This window comes from Alosa sapidissima, chromosome 9 (genome assembly GCF_018492685.1).
Source record: "Alosa sapidissima isolate fAloSap1 chromosome 9, fAloSap1.pri, whole genome shotgun sequence".
In the NCBI taxonomy this organism is placed as follows: Eukaryota; Metazoa; Chordata; class Actinopteri; order Clupeiformes; family Clupeidae; genus Alosa; species Alosa sapidissima.
Window position 1 is genome coordinate 8449231 of NC_055965.1, and position 16065 is coordinate 8465295.

Consider the following 16065-nt stretch of genomic DNA (forward strand, 5'->3'; position numbering starts at 1 on the left):
AGATAGTGTTGGATATTAATATTCTTTTTTTTATCTACCGATGGCTTATTTTGTATGACTAAATTTGTCCATATTCCCTCAAAACTCACTAGAAGACATCATTTGAGGGGTCATGTTTTAAAAATACCCCCAAATCATCAGAATCTTGTTTCAATCCATATAACCTAAATCTATTTATGGCTTATTTTATAAATGTATCCATATTCCCTCAAAACTAACTAGAAGAAATCATTTGAGGGGTCATTTTTTAAAAGAATTCTCTGGGGGAACATACATCCAAACCCCCCTAGAATTGCTTTTTGACAATGTATAATTTAAGTACAGACTACACAGACTGTATAGTGATTACACAGAGAAAGAAATTCACATATTAAGACCCACATCATCCAAAACGCCAGCCACATCTCCGATTTGCCTCCCACCTCGTGTAATGTAATGTAGAGAACAAAACATTCAATGAAATCCGTAGAATTTTAAGTTTTGAATAATGTCCATGGCCCCCCTCCTGGAACCTCATGCCACCCCTTCGCCACCCCAGGAAAAAATCTCTAGATCCGCCCCTGAATATTGGGAACATCGTTAACGATTTTGCACAACGAAAACGTAAGATGCCTTCTTCTAATGGCCTAGTTCACGCATATTGGGGATTGTATGCATATGAATGATTTTATTTGGTTTCTGCACGGTTACATAAGTTAGGCTACGTTAAGTTTTGTTTCTGCGCAGTGTGAGTTTATAAGCAAGCAATTTACGCTTGCAGTTTCCAGAAGTGGGAACATTATTGAGTGTTCCCATAATTCCATGCGAGTTGATGTTAATGCAGTAATATTAGATTACCCTGGCCTGCAGGCTGTTAATAAAATTATTTTTAATGTTTTCACATGTAATGGATCCTATGTAGTCGTGTGTCACTATGTAGTCGTGCGTTACTACTACTAAACTACTTCGGTGCCTCAGGCCCTTTGCATTAAACAATTGAAGTCACCCTTAATGTGTATTGCATGTATCAGGGTTAATTCATCCTGGGCCTACGAATATCGGCATGGGGCCCGCGTAGCGCTCTCGCACCTGTGCCTATCATTGGTAAGTTACGCCACACTATTGCTCCTCCTCAATCCTCGGCCCGTTGCACAGGCTATTCTTCTTTAACTGACCTTAATATTACGGAGTAATAGGGACACACGTGATAAAAAAAAAAAAAATGCTATGGCGAGGTTCACCTTTACACTCGAAATACAGTCTTAACATAGCCTTGGCCTAAAGTTTAAGCTATGTAGCCTACACTAACACAATATGTGCCATGAATAATAGGCCTACTTCAAATAGGTGTTATTTCAGATAGATTAGATTGCAGATATTCAGATAGATTGCGTCGTCTGTTAACTCATTGCCGTCATCGTGAAGCGCTATATCTTGCGGTTACCATGCACTATTATATGCTAGAATAATACATGTTTCCAATGATATGATGTTTAGTATGCTACAAAATGTTATTTCACTCTGTTTTACGTGGGTAAGGCCACCGCACATCCAAATAACTGGCCTTCATGACCCACATGCAGTCATTCTCCATAGGTTAACATGGAACTCATTTTTCTAAAACTGCTTTTCCATGTCTCACCTGCATAGGAGGCTATAAACACAGATATAGGCTATAAGTATATAGGCCTATACTCTTGATCCCGTGAGGGAATATGTGTGCATTTACTTAGATTGGGGTTGCCTGGTCGGGAGGACAGATTCGTCCCTTCAGCAAATTTGCATCCATTACAAACGAACATGCAATGTGGAAGTCTGGGATTGGGGAGAACAATTAGTAGGCTATACCTAGTCTAGTGCATAAGCATGAAGTTGAAACTTTAGATGAAAAACAGTCTTTAATAATAGGCCTAATAAAATAAATAAACCGCTAATGACGTTTACTTTTGACCATCGCATTTACCACTTGTAACTCTGTGATAACAGGAAAGTATTTGGCTGAGCAACGGAGGTTAATATGTTCTATGTTTTGTCCACATGATGTAGGCCTATGTCTATGTCTAATCATTGTTGCACTCGAAGAAAACTGCAATGTTTCATTGACATGTCGAGTTTGATCTCGTCAAGGCAAAACATATTTTTTTCTTCATGTGTGGCCCTATACTCCGTCGTACTATAGGCTAGCCTACAGAGAGCCACTACACGAAGGGAATGCCAACTAGGCCATCTGTCAGGCATGGTTACGTAAGTGTAACTAGATAACTCCGGACTGCTAACTTCAAGTTGGAAGTGTAACAACTTCCACTCTTTAGAGTTGATTTAAGTCCGTCAGTGTGTGATTGTCGCGGAGCTGTGCGAAAAATGTCTTCGCAAGTATACGATTGCATTGTGATCGGAGCTGGGATCCAGGGGTCTTGTACAGCGTACTACCACGCAAAGAATAACAAGAAAACGCTCCTTCTCGAACAGGTCGGTGCTCAGTGCCCTCATGTAACCTTACTTTCACGCTGCACCTCTAAGATATGTACATGCCCTGGGTATGCCTGACCTACAAACTGGTAAACTATTTTGATTCCATACTAAACAGGCTACACTTTTGTCGAGTGCTGACTCATAACAAAGGGAAAGATTTTCACATTTGTGTTGTAGCTTAAGCTGAAAGTTGGCGATTCGATTACAAAAAATAACTGCACTACTTCTAGTATTTTTTTTGTGTTTGAATACTGCAGTTTTGGAGGAATTGTTTGCAGTTCATATGGGTGTAATGCAATATTTTTGAACATGAAAAAAATGCATTGCACTAGCCTACTAGGCTACTATACTTTGCTGCACTTCACTTAAGAAATAGGCTACAATATTTGGGACATGAAAATATTGAACTGCAGTCTTGTGTCCTATTACTGCTTTTGAGACATTGGAGTCAGTGTCACTGTCACTGCAAAATGTTGAGTGAAAGACACTGTGGCAGAACTGTGTGTAATTTAACACAACCAACCTTAAGTGTAAAGGGTTTGACCTCATTTCTTCCTGCTCTTTAAGTTCATCCTGCCTCACTCTCGTGGAAGTTCCCATGGCCAGACACGTATCATCCGGAAGGCCTATCCGCAGGACTTCTACGCCCGGATGATGGAGGATTCTTACAAACTGTGGGCTGAGCTGGAGAAAGAAGCAGGTGTGAAACTATACAGGTGGGTGAAATGCTTCCTCTGATATGCTGAATTAAACAGTAAAATATTATTGTTTGACATATTTGACATATTTTCATTTACTGTAAGTCAAGAGCGAGCTGCCCACAAGAATGTAATACAACATCTCACTGAACTTTTATAAAAGACGATCAAATGTAACATCAGACTTCCCCAAAATACAACTGCAATGAATTAAATATCTTCTGCCTATCTTTATATTCAGCTATTACTCTTGTGTTGGCTTGAAATATTTCTTTGAATATTTCTCCTGCAGACGCACAGGCCTCCTTGTCATGGGCGCCGAGAACGGTCAGCAGTATCCCCGTGTCAAGGACGTGCTGCTGCGGAATCGAGTTCCCACGGTGGTGCTGAAGAGAGAGGAGTTCAGCCAGCACGTCCCCAACTTCAACCTGAGCAGCGGGGACGGGGCGCTAGTGGACACCACCGCAGGGGTGCTGTACGCCGACAAGGCCCTCGCGTCCATTCAGGTGAGGACAACTCTCACAGTGCCATCGCTGTGCATCAGTAAATGCCTTTAACAAAGCTAGGTGCACTAGATACAGCAAAAGCAACGTAAAAAGAACCCGGGCCCAACACTTAACATATTTCCCCAGCCTCTGAACAGAACATTAACAGCATTAGGCCTCGTTTTAAACCTTGAACCACTTGCTATATCACTGTTGACAATCTCAGCCTAACCCACACAGAGGACTCAGGCCAGGACTTTGATCCATTACACTAGACATTCTTGTGTGTGTAAGTGCAGGTTCATTCTCATAAAGGACATTGTGTTACTGAGTGATGGTGTCATCCTGTTCAGACATTCAGATCCCTCAACATAACTCAAGCCAATCAGGTCGGATATAGTTTGATACCTAATGATACCCACCTACTCTCATGCCAACACAATCAATGGCACTTCAGGATGGGGTACGTGCTCCCATTGGCTAGTCTATTTCATGTGTTTGCAATGTTTCCTGTTCAAACTGCCTCTGAGCTGAGTAAATCATTCATTTACTAATCTCTGTTTCTGGTTCATGTGGGGTCATATGACACTTACACTTTGTTAATAACTTTTTCACAGCCATGGACATGTCTATGGTCATTTAACTTGTTTGTGTTATGATTCTATGTCTACCTGTGCTTCCTTCATCAGAGGCTATTTCAGTCACTTGGCGGGGTGATCAAAGATGGGCAAAAAGTTACTGGCATCACGCCAGGTGCGGTCGTCACGGTGACTACAGTCTCTGGGGCGTACCAGGCGAGGAGCCTGGTGATAACGGCGGGGCCGTGGGCTAACACGCTGCTCTCCCTCACTGGACTGGGGCTGCCACTGCAGGTACAGCCTGAACACCACGAACCACCACCACACATGGCCTCAGTCGCTCTCCGCTGGACTTGCTACTTACACACACACACACACACACAAACAATGTAGTGTATACCAGGTCATTCAATTTAAAAGTGTATTGTGAATGCAGCAATTGTGGGAGGCTACTTTTGGGTTTGTTTGTACAACGCAGGGGGAATCACTGAGGAAAGGCCTGCCTGTAGTTCCTAGGACCATTTTTCATCTGGGCAAATAAGATCTGCCTGTGGGTCTTGGGCAGAATTTAACTTCCTCCTCCTCCTGGACAGGTAGTGAAGATAAACGTGTGCTACTGGCGGGAGAAGGTTCCGGGCTCGTATGACGTCCAGAAGCGCTTTCCCTGCTTCATCCAGCTGGAGAGCCAGGAGGCGGATCAGCACATCTACGGCCTGCCGTCCAATGAGTACCCAGGACTGATGAAGGTGAGGCGGCCTGATTGGCTGAGAAAGGTGGCTGTGTGGGATTGAGTGGCGCATAGGGCCTTGGGGTTCCATTTGCGAAATGAGAACTATTCAAATGAATTTCTTTTTGCATGTGCATTACACTGCTGATTCCCCTCCCTGCTGACTAACACGCTGAGATTAGTGCAGCTTTTAAGTGCACCTCTGAAAACTAAAACTCTTTCCTAATTGTTGTTTTGACAACCAGCTTTGACAGTTTATTTATCTGCACCTGCACATTTGATCATACTGTCCTTAAAAAGCACCTCATTAGTGCTATCAAGCAAATGCAGCACGCCCCCTCCAACGATATAACTCTTATACACATACTCTTGGGGGAGCGACTATTTGGTGCTTTGAAGTATATTATAGTTCTATTGTCCTATCCCAGACAGAATAATTATATATGGGTGCTACCACCTGTCTCCATCCTCTAACAGGTGTGCTAATAGGTGCTATCACCTGTCTCTATCCTCTAATAGGTGTGCTACCTACCTGTCTCCATCCTCTAACAGGTGTGCTACCACATTGGTAAGGAGACAGACCCGGACGAGCGCGACCGACAGACAGACCAGAGTGACATCGCGATCCTGCAGCGTTTCATCGCCCGCTGCATGCCCGGCCTGGTGCCCGTGCCCGCCGTGGTGGAGAGCTGCATGTACACCGTGAGTCATGGGTGACCGTCGTCATGGTGCCCGGCCTCTCAACCGGAGCGCACTGGCCCTACACGCCACAGGCTGCATACATCTCTGCCTGCTGCTTTTCCTTCAGCCAAAACTGTCCTGATTATGTTTATTATAACTCATCATTAAGAGTTATCTTTGGAATTTTGACAGTTAACACCTGACAGTGACTTTGTCCTGGACCATCACCCAACTTACAGGAATATTGTCATCGGCGCTGGATTCTCAGGTCAGTCCTGGTGTTCATGATGGTAACCTGGTGCTGTCTACATATGCCCTAAAGCGCCTTACCATACTCCCACGGCACCCAAAGCACACTTACACACAAACACACACACAATTTCTCTGCCTGAACTTTTAATGAGGCCTGCACACATACACACACACACACACACACATTTACCCCCCCCCCCCCAAAAAAAAGAAAAAAACAACAACAATCTTGTGGGTTGGATTTGCAGGCTGGGAGTGTGGTAATAGAACTATACTACATTATAGGCATGTGAGGTTTTGGTCTCTAACTCGGCCCTTCATGCGACTTCCCTTTCAGGTCATGGCTTTAAGTTTGGCCCCGTCATTGGCAAGATCCTGTACGAGCTGAGCACGGGACAGTTGCCCTCCCACGACGTCTCCCCGTTCAAGATCAGCCGCTTCCAGACGCCCGCCAAGTCCGCACTGTAGATCTGCTCCTGATGATTGCTCTCCAGGGGACCAATGCTATGCATCATCAAGCATCATGGACTATTGAATCAATAGACTTTAATGCTCATCAACAGTCTGCCTCATGATGAGAGGAGATCGCTTTAAGCTTCAATGCCTTTGTCACAGATGACGGGGCACACAGTCATAGAATATGGGTACGTAGTACATGTATGAACGTGTGCCATCTGAGCTCCTTCACACGGAGAAGACATGATTCAGAGGAATTCAAGCTTAAAGTGCACTTGGTGTGATTTTTATATAATGCTTCCACTACTACACCCTCACTGCCTACCTTGAAGTCAGGGGAAAGGGTGAAAATAAAGAATGTTGTGAAAAATCAACATCAACTTTGTTGCCACTGTTCTGTTCTGCTAACTTGCTGCTGCCCCCTACTGTTTGCTATCATTAATGGTCTTCTATCATCTAATGCAGCTAATGATTTTATCGTTTTATGTCTGCCCTGCTCTGTGCAGCTTGTGTTGAAGGTATGTTGAGATATTATATTACATCCTCCCTGTCTTCTACATTAGATCCACTCCAGTTTGCCTATAGGCCAAACAGGTCCACAGACGATGCGATAGCATTTGCTTTGAACACTGCTCTTTCTCACCTGGATAAGAAAAACACCTATGTACGGATGCTCTTCATTGACAACTTGAATTTCCCCTGGGGATCAATAAAGTATCTATCTATCTATCTATCTATCTATCTATCTGACTACAGCTCCGCTTTTAACACCATAGTTCCATCCAAGCTGATCATGAAATTCAGAGACCTAAACATCAGTCCCTCTCTGTGCAGTTGGATCCTTGACTTCCTGACTGACAGGACACAGGCTGGGTAACATCATCTCATCCACTCTAACACTCAGCACTGGTGCACCGCAGGGATGTGTGTTAAGCCCCCTGCTGTACTCGTTGTATACTCATGACCATGGCAACTCACACCTCAAACACCATCATTAAGTTTGCTGATGACACCACCATAATCGGCTGTATCACGAGTGATGATGAGTCTGCTTACAGAGCAGAGGTGGCAACCCTGACATCCTGGTGCCAAGACAACAACCTGCTGCTCAACATCAGCAAAACCAAGGAGTTGATTGTGGACTACAGGAGACAACAAAGGAGAGCACGCACCCATCTATACTGGAGGCACAGCAGTAGTCAGCTGCTTCAGATTCCTTGGAATTAACATCAGTGAGGATCACTGAGTTACCAACTATCCAGGACCTTTACAGCCAGCGCTGCAGGAGGAAGACCAAGCGAATCCTCGCTGACCCCAGTCATCCCAGCCACAGTGTCTTCACCCTCCTACCATCTGGTAGAAGGTACAAGAGTATGCAGATTTCTACGAGCAGATACAGAGATAGCTTCTTTCCACAAACTACCAGGATGCTGAACTGTAATTCTTCATCCACATAGCTAATCAACCTCAAACCTCAGAACCCCCCACCCAGACACACAACATACCCCCTCCCCACACACACACACACACACACACAAAATACACCTTCCTAATTACTGCTTTTCAATTTTACTCTTTTAAGTTGAGCTGGCTCTTGAGCTTAAGAATTTCATTACTTATAATTAATTTTATAAGTACATGACAATAAAACTACTTGAACTTGAATGTGAATGTACTTTGCTGAATGAATTTAAGCCATGTCATAGGAACATATGGCCTCCAGAACTGTAAAATACTATGGTATGAAGTATGTAAGGTTATAATTTGGAACCATCGGTTAAACCTTAAAAAAAAGAGAAATCTTGATTTTATAGATGCAGTTTTGCCAATTTCGCTTTTTGCTCGCAGGTTTCTCTGCCCCTACAGCTTTAAAGTATATATTTTACGACCTCCTCAATCAGTCGGTCTACCATTTCCTCTTTCCCTGTTCCTCCAACAACAAATTACTTGCTTTCTGCTTCTTTTCGCTAGCTCTGTCATGATGAATGTCTGAGAAGCTCCATCGCTACCTTGTTCTAGCCGGTACCTGGCTAGAACACTAATGCAGTAAAGCAATTTGTTACATCGCGAGGCTGTGAGACTTTCTGTCTCTGGCTTACAGTTGCAAGGGTGGCTATTCTGCTCACAGACGCTAAGGGAAAACATTTCTTATGTTCATTGCAGATAATGATCATTATGTTGTCTTACCAAATGCTATACATCAAGTTAACATACAAGGCACCTTAGTGATTCTTTCCAAATTCTGCATATTTACACTGCTTTATAGAAGTGCTAATGCAATCGTGTATGATTTATTTCCTTATTGGACACTGATATATCTTTGAAATATTGTTATTCTCTGTCATTGTAGTCAACAAGTAGTATTATTTTGATATCATAGTTACCAGTATTATGTTTGTAACATAAGAGACACAGATTGTAAAATATGCTTTTATTCAAACTCCATTTTGCTGTAACCAAATTATTACTGACATTCCATATTTGTGAATACTCACAAACTTACGTGAGACCACTATTGTGTCTATAGCGTCACATGGTGCCAATGCCAGGTCAAAAGACAGATCACTGAGAAAACATTTTAGGTGAGCCCCTAGCACGTTGTGCAAATGTGCTAGTGAGATAAAATACATTCTATTCTCCCTCTGTCACTTTTACAACAACAACACATTACATTTAATTAGCGCTTTTCTCGACACTCAAAGCGCTTCACAGGGAATTAGGGAACCACCTACTCTTTGCGATAAGTGCCATGGGATCTTTAATGACCACAGTGAGTCAGGACCTCAGTTTGACGTCTCATCTGAAGGACGGCATCTCTTACAGTTTTTGGACCAAAACTAAAGCGAGATATTGTTAAGTTTTAAGCCCCATATCAGTAAAGTTACTCAGACAGCCTATTTCCACTTGAGAAACATTGCCAAAGTGCGACCCTTTTTAATTCAACAAGATGCATCTAAAGAAATTGGCACTCATACAGAACTCTGCGGCTAGACTTTTAACTAAGACAAAGAAGAGAGAACACATCACCCCTGTGTTGGCTGAACTGCACTGGCTCCCTATTTCCTATAGAATTGATTTTAAGGTGAATTACTTACAAAGCTCTGAATGGCATAGCACCTTCATATATCTCTGAGCTTTTAATATCTTATCAACCACAAAGGAAACTTAGATCATCCAATTCTAATCTTTTAATCATACCCAAAGTGCTCCACAAACAAAGTGGAGAAGCTGCTTTTATCCATTATGCCCCCAAACTATGGAACACCCTGCCTCTGTACATCAAGCAGGCGAGTTCAGTAAATATTTAAAAAAAAAGATCTGAAAACATACCTGTACAGGAAAGCTTTTAGTTAACTCATCTTATCCTGTAGACTACTTTTTCAGATTATTCTACATCTGCTGCTATTGGAGGGCGCAGCCAGCCAGAAGCAGATGGGGTCCCCCTATTAAGTCAGGTTCTGCTCAAGGTTTCTTCCTGGAATATGAGAGTTTTTCCTTGCCACAGTTGCCATATGGCGTGCTTGTGGGGGGTAAGAGGGTTAAGGCTGCCAGTCTTATGACATGTCATTTTCTATATTTTTGATGTTGCTGAGTGGATCATAAACGGCCCCTAGCAATGAAGAAAAGTGATTGATAATGACTGACTGACTATTATTGTGTTACATGCTTCAAATGTAAAGCACTTTGAGCTGCATTCTGTGTATGAAAGGTGCTATACAAATAAAGCTTATTATTATTATTATTATTATCACAGTACAGTGTCCCCGTCACTGCACTGGGGCATTGGGATCGATCTTTTCGGCCAGAGGGAAGAGTGCCACCTACTGACCACCCACCAACACCACTTCCAGGAGCAACCTAGTTTTCCAAGGAGGTCTCCCATCCAAGTACTAACCAGGCCCACACCTGCTTAGCCTCAGTAATTCAGCTAAGACATCCATTGGTCTGGCTGCTGGCTACTTTTAGTACTTCTCAGTAGGCCTATTTAGGCAATTTAGACAGTGGGACATTTACTACGCTGTTGACTGATTGACGTTGATAGACTTTTATTTTAACTGTTAGTCTTCTCGGGCACATCCACAGATATAGTCCTAGTCATTGACCCAATCAGATCAGAGTAGGCTACCTAACATCATTGATTCATGTCAGCCAACTGCGTACAACTTGAACCAAACACGGGACAAGAGAACAATCCATAACCACCGGAAATTCATGGCAGGCATGTCATCTCCCAAGGGTCCTCATGACTTCTGCTCTCCGCTGCTGGGCTCACGTTACACATTACATAAAAATAGTTATTTAACGTGTAAAAACACCAAGTCCTCTATTGTTGTCTTGACCATTTACAAAACTAAAGTAGATTGGCAATTCCACGCAAAACTGTCACATCCATTACATCCATGAAGCTCTTGGTCCCTCTTCTCAAAGACTCGTGGATCCTAGACCAAGACTCCAGCTCGGAGCGCCACAGATCTACCCTGGACCGGATGATCTGGGCAAATTCATTTTTTCCCCTTTTGGACAGACTGACACTTTCTCTGGCTATCATGACGCCATCAAAACCAATGCAAAGTACATTGAGACCAATTAAGCCATATCGTGCAGCCTGAGTAAGGGCCAGTGGTGTTCCTTTGAAACCCTTTCCAATCTTAACCACATCCTTACTTCCAAGGACTTTCACAGCCGAGGCACCATCTACTAATGAATCTATCTTCTTTGCAATGGCACCAACCCTATATCCAGCCTTCCCTACTTCTAATGCCCTTCTAATGCCTTTCCTATCTGACCCTACAGATCCCTTAGAATCTGCTACCTCCACCAATAACACACTAAGCTTCTCCATATCCTCCTTGTAATTCGTGAAGATATAATCAGCTTTCTTTCTATGGCGACTGTTGACCACTGCATCTGTGATGCCAGTGACCAGACTGTTCACACCGCCGGTAACCCCTAGACCAACCCCAGTCAGAGTGAGAGCCAAGGAGGCACCTCCGGTGACTGGAGCTAAGGCCAGACCAACAATGGAACATATCCCCGATGCCACCGCTACTGAGTTGCTAGCTACACTAGAGATACTGGCACCACGTTGCATGTTATTCAGCTTTTTTTCTGTCTCCTCCAGATCAAACAGGAACTGCTCCATCCTGGTATGACGCTTGCTGAACTCATCAATAAAAGTTTCCGCCGCGTCTTGGAAGAGGAATGTCAACCTCAGATCCGGGTCATTCCTGTAAAATTACCAAGGGCTTTGGGTCTTCAGCTCACTTTCATTGTGCCACCATGCAATTTGAAATCATGTTCCTAGATTTACAGCACACAAAAAATATGATTACCTTAAATCTATTAGCTGTTTCAAATGGTCAAGAATGGATTCTTCCTGAATGAATTCCTCATTGCTATCCTCAGAGAAGCTATCCTCGGAGAAGTTGGAATTTTTCTCTCTGCAAATATAAATGACATTGGTAAAAAAGTAATTGGGGCAGGCATTTCAATAGCCCAAATGAAAAAAGAAAATTTTCCAATGCATCTATTCAAGAAAGCAATAAAAACCATTTTTTTTACCAAGCACAAACTAATAAGATTAATAACGTAAAGATTATTTTACATCAGTCAATAAATGCACTGAAGTATCAGATTACAAAAGATATTGAGAGGTCTAAAGGGCCTATCACATTACACGCGGTATGCGCTATGAAATGCATTATTGTCAATGTCTTGCGCGCCCCAGAACTGGTCTGCCACTGGGCTGAGCAAAGCGCAACGCAAGCGCCATTTTGCCGCTCTTGCGCGTGACGCGGTCAAAGTTCAATCAGGTTGATTGTGACAGGAGATGTGTTTTTTATTCATACCATCAGTGTGTAGTTGGCACATTGTGTGTTTACTATTGTGATGGCTTGTGTTTAATGTTTGATACGAAAACACCATTTTTACGAAGGTGTGAAGAGTTAAGCAAAGTGTGCTAGCATTTGCAAGAGAACAACGTTTTGCTGATTGGGTGAAAGGTTTTCCTATTTGTGTGTAGAGTTTTGCAAAAATAGCCAATAGTTACAAAAAATGTGCTTAAGCAATCAGAAAAAAACTGTAAAAGGTTAACAATTCAATTTAAATCTTCTAATGTTATTTGACACCTGACCTTGTTTCCAGCGTTTCACAGATCAGCTTCGAGTTGTTAATGTAATTCCCCAGCTGGCATGCCAGAACTTCCACAATATCCAGGCTGGGTAAGAAGAACGCCTTGTCGTCCCTCTTGAAGTGGATGACACGAGGGGCAGCCATCCTGGCAGCCTTGATGACTGAACGGACATCCGCAGCATTGGCTCCTCTGGGTAAGTGGTGGTCATCGGTGAAAGCATAGAGTGACGTGACGGCCAGCTTCTCCACAGCTTCCAGAAAGGGTTGCAACTGCTCAATCCCTTCCAGAGTGCCTTTTAGAACATCCCCCAGCTCCTTCTCCAGACCTTGACGTCCGCTGTCACCAGTTATCACGCCCTTCAGAAACTTTCTAAAGCCTTTGCGCTTGGCCTCAGCCTGGATTTTTTCCATCTGTGTTATCTCCTCATTTCTCTTTTGGGACCAATTGTCTTGTTGGGCACAGAAACGGTTGATGGCACGAATGCTGGATAAGGTTTCAGAAATGTACCGCTCTAAAGTTCTTTGTAACGCCTGTCTGAAAATAAAGGAAATATGATAACAATCATATATGACAAAAAGCAGAAAAATGGAGCAAACTGTAAAGCAGTAGGCCTATAGGCTATATGCATACAAGTATGTATTATTTAACTATTTATTTAAATGAATTTATAGGACACAACAAATCTACCCAACAAAACTGATGACTGTTTTAGTCACAATTTAGTCATTTTCGTGACAATATTTTGATGTAACAGAAATCACTGTATTTCTCTCCTGAAAAAGACATTAGTGACCATTTCTTTTGCCATAAATAAGTCCCACGTTCATCTGACACATCTATTGCCCTGTTCAGCGGATCAAATGTCTCACCTTTTTGCCGTCTTACCCATATTGATATCTGGCCAAGTCACGTTCGTTCAACCTTTAAAAAGACACAAAAGAATGATTTTCTTCACATAGGCTATGAAGCTCAGATGATTTCATTAAAAATGGTAACTTTGCCTATAGTGTGTGTGTCTGTGTGTGTATGTGGTGGGGGTTGCTTGGCCAGGGGTATTTGGGGGGCCTTGTCATTGAAAAGAGAGCAGCGGCACTGTCTATCAAAGAAATGCAGACCTGCAAACCTTGAAGCATTGTTTTGAGTAGCACCTCGAGAAAAAAGAAATTACTCAAGTCAGCTTGCATGCAGCCAACAGACATAGCCATGCACACAAGATACATTTTGGATAGCGACCCATCTTGGATATCTATCTAGATTTGATCCAATGCGTGCAAACTGAATATTTTATAGTAGCTCTATAATGTTGACAATCTGTTTTAGAGCCCAATAATCCTGACCTATGAAAACCACTTGTGTTGATAGGGACTGATGTGGATATGTTGTCCATTTTCTTATATGTGGTCTCTATTCAATCATGCCTGGTCTATTACAGTTTTTTCTGATTGCTTAAGCACATTTTTTGTAACTATGGCTTTTTTTGCAAAACTCTACACACAAATAGGAAAACCTTTCACCCAATCAGCAAAACATTGTAGTTCTCTTGCAAAAGCTAACACACCTTGCTTAACTCTTCACACCTTCGTAAAAATTGTGTTTTCGTATCAAACAGTAAACACAAACCATCACAATAGTAAACACACAATGTGCCAACAACACACCGATGGTATGAATAAAAAACACATCTGGCTTTTGCTTTCTCTGTGCACAAGGTAGACAATGTCAAAGTTTGAGGTCATACTTTTGTCATAGTTCTGTAAACATACAGGGATCCAAACTTCAAGTATTGGTCTTTATTACACATCAAAACAAACACAAGTGTGTTTTTCCAAGTCAAAACAAAATAGCAATTTCACTGAGACAAAACAAATCAGTCTACATCGATCAAAATTTCGTCTACATCACATGCAATGTCCTAGTCCAAGGCACCGGGAAAAATATATTCTTCAATGCTGTATCCAGGCCTGACATGACAATATCCCCACATGTAGACTGTTTTTTTGCCTGTATAAAAGGGCTATTTCTTTCTCTTCTTACCCTTCCTCTTTCCCCTCCTCGTCCTCCTCTTGCTCCTCCTTGTCCTCTTCCTCTAACTTCACCTCCTTGTCCTTGTCATTCTCTCCCTCTCACTTCTTCACCTCCGCATCCTCCTCCTCTTCTTCCTCCTACTTCTTCACCTCCACGTCCTATTCTTCAGCCTCCTCTAATTCTTACTTTTCTCACTCTTCCTACTCCCTCCATTGTACCCATTGTACATTACCTGTGGCTTATTTATAGTGCTTAGGCTGATTGCAAAGTGAACTAATTATCTAAAACAGTTTTCACATGAGAAAGTGTGCCAGAGAGTTGGCAAAATAGTGAAAATAATAGCCATACATGTGTATAGATTTGCTAGGAGTGTGTTGATCATTTGAAAATTGAGTGTAAAGCATGAGTTGTGTTTACAGTTCCGCAAAGAGAGTGCTGTGCAGTGAATTGTGCCAGTTGTGCAAAGTGTGTGTTACAAAATTACAAACTGAGTGCAAAGCAGTGTTTGTGCTTTTAGTTTTGTGAACTCAGTGAGTGGTTTTGCTATAAGTATTAATAGTTTTAGAAATTGTGCTATTAGAATCACAGTTGTGTTTAAGCATTCAGAAAAAACTGTATTAGGCCTACCTCGTTTCAATCCATTATTATTATATATTTCTTTTGTAAAGAAATAGGCTACATCTGTCCCTTATGTTATGCCAACATATTTAATTCACCAGAATATTAGGCTACAGAGACTTATGGACATCTGGCGTTGTCAATGTGCAGTCTATCCCTATAGTAACAACTGCTAAAAATAGCCAAATACTAACACACGGTAGCAGCTGTTTGACAAACAGAACACAAACAGCTTGTATAACATGATGTCTCTGACGAGTTCGCTAAAAGACAAATCTAACGGCACAATAATATCTAATAATAATGGCCTACCTTTCAACGATGAGTCCAGTCCAACAAAAGAAAGTAGCCGCCAGTCGGCAGTAGCGAGTCCTGTGTGTGTGTGTGTGTGTGGGGGGGGGGGCTTGTGTGTGTGTGTGTGTGTGGGGGGGGGGGGGCTGGGGACAGAACGTCTTTCTGTCTTCCCACTGACATTAGTGGGCTGAAGCACAAGAGGTCTTTTTAATTTTCCAGTGCATGTTATGGTATATAGGCTACCGTGAGTTGTGTTTTCTTCACCCTAAGGACCCAGACAGGTTGGAAATAAATGTACTTGGGCTGAGGCTGCAGAGTTTCTGCAGATCACACCATAGGCACTTGGGTAGGGTGAAAGACGATAAAGAGAAAGGCAAAGTTAGAGAAGAATAAATCAAGAGTGTGCCAGTCTGGGGGGTAACACATAGAGTCTGGAGGGAACCACTGGTATGAATTAATTGGGTAGTGTCTGTGTGTGCATGTCTGTCTGTGTATGCATGTGTGTGTGTGCACACATGTTTGTCTCTCTCTCTCTCTCTGTGTGTGTATGTATGTGTGCGTGTGTATGTATACACATTCATTTTCTCGTATTTGAAACGTGGTTAACGAATGCACAGAGCCGTTTATTGGGTTCTACGAATGTCTATCAAATGCGTCTGTACGTAGC

General features: G+C 42.5%; 2 protein-coding genes across 3 annotated transcripts; one reads left to right on the plus strand and one right to left on the minus strand.

Moving 5' to 3' along the window:
* Positions 1 to 1952: 1952 nt before the first annotated feature.
* On the plus strand, positions 1953 to 6726 carry LOC121719826 (peroxisomal sarcosine oxidase-like). 2 transcript variants are annotated; one of them, XM_042105619.1, is made up of 8 exons: positions 1953 to 2448; positions 3019 to 3167; positions 3442 to 3655; positions 4324 to 4506; positions 4806 to 4958; positions 5492 to 5641; positions 5813 to 5888; positions 6210 to 6726. In XM_042105619.1, exons 1-8 carry the CDS (start codon positions 2341 to 2343, stop codon positions 6338 to 6340), a joined length of 1164 nt encoding a protein of 387 aa, XP_041961553.1. In that variant the 5' UTR covers positions 1953 to 2340; the 3' UTR covers positions 6341 to 6726. The 2 variants fall into 2 exon arrangements, with proteins under 2 accessions (XP_041961553.1, XP_041961554.1); XM_042105620.1 differs by lacking the exon at positions 1953 to 2448 and adding an exon at positions 2469 to 2537.
* Positions 6727 to 10245: 3519 nt separating this feature from the next.
* On the minus strand, positions 10246 to 15497 carry LOC121719825 (apolipoprotein L4-like). Its single transcript, XM_042105618.1, has 5 exons — positions 15417 to 15497; positions 13331 to 13382; positions 12462 to 12995; positions 11662 to 11769; positions 10246 to 11556 (listed from the first exon to the last, which is right to left on the minus strand). Exons 2-5 carry the CDS (start codon positions 13348 to 13350, stop codon positions 10680 to 10682), a joined length of 1539 nt encoding a protein of 512 aa, XP_041961552.1. The 5' UTR covers positions 13351 to 13382; positions 15417 to 15497; the 3' UTR covers positions 10246 to 10679.
* Between the last annotated feature and the right edge of the window lie 568 nt (positions 15498 to 16065).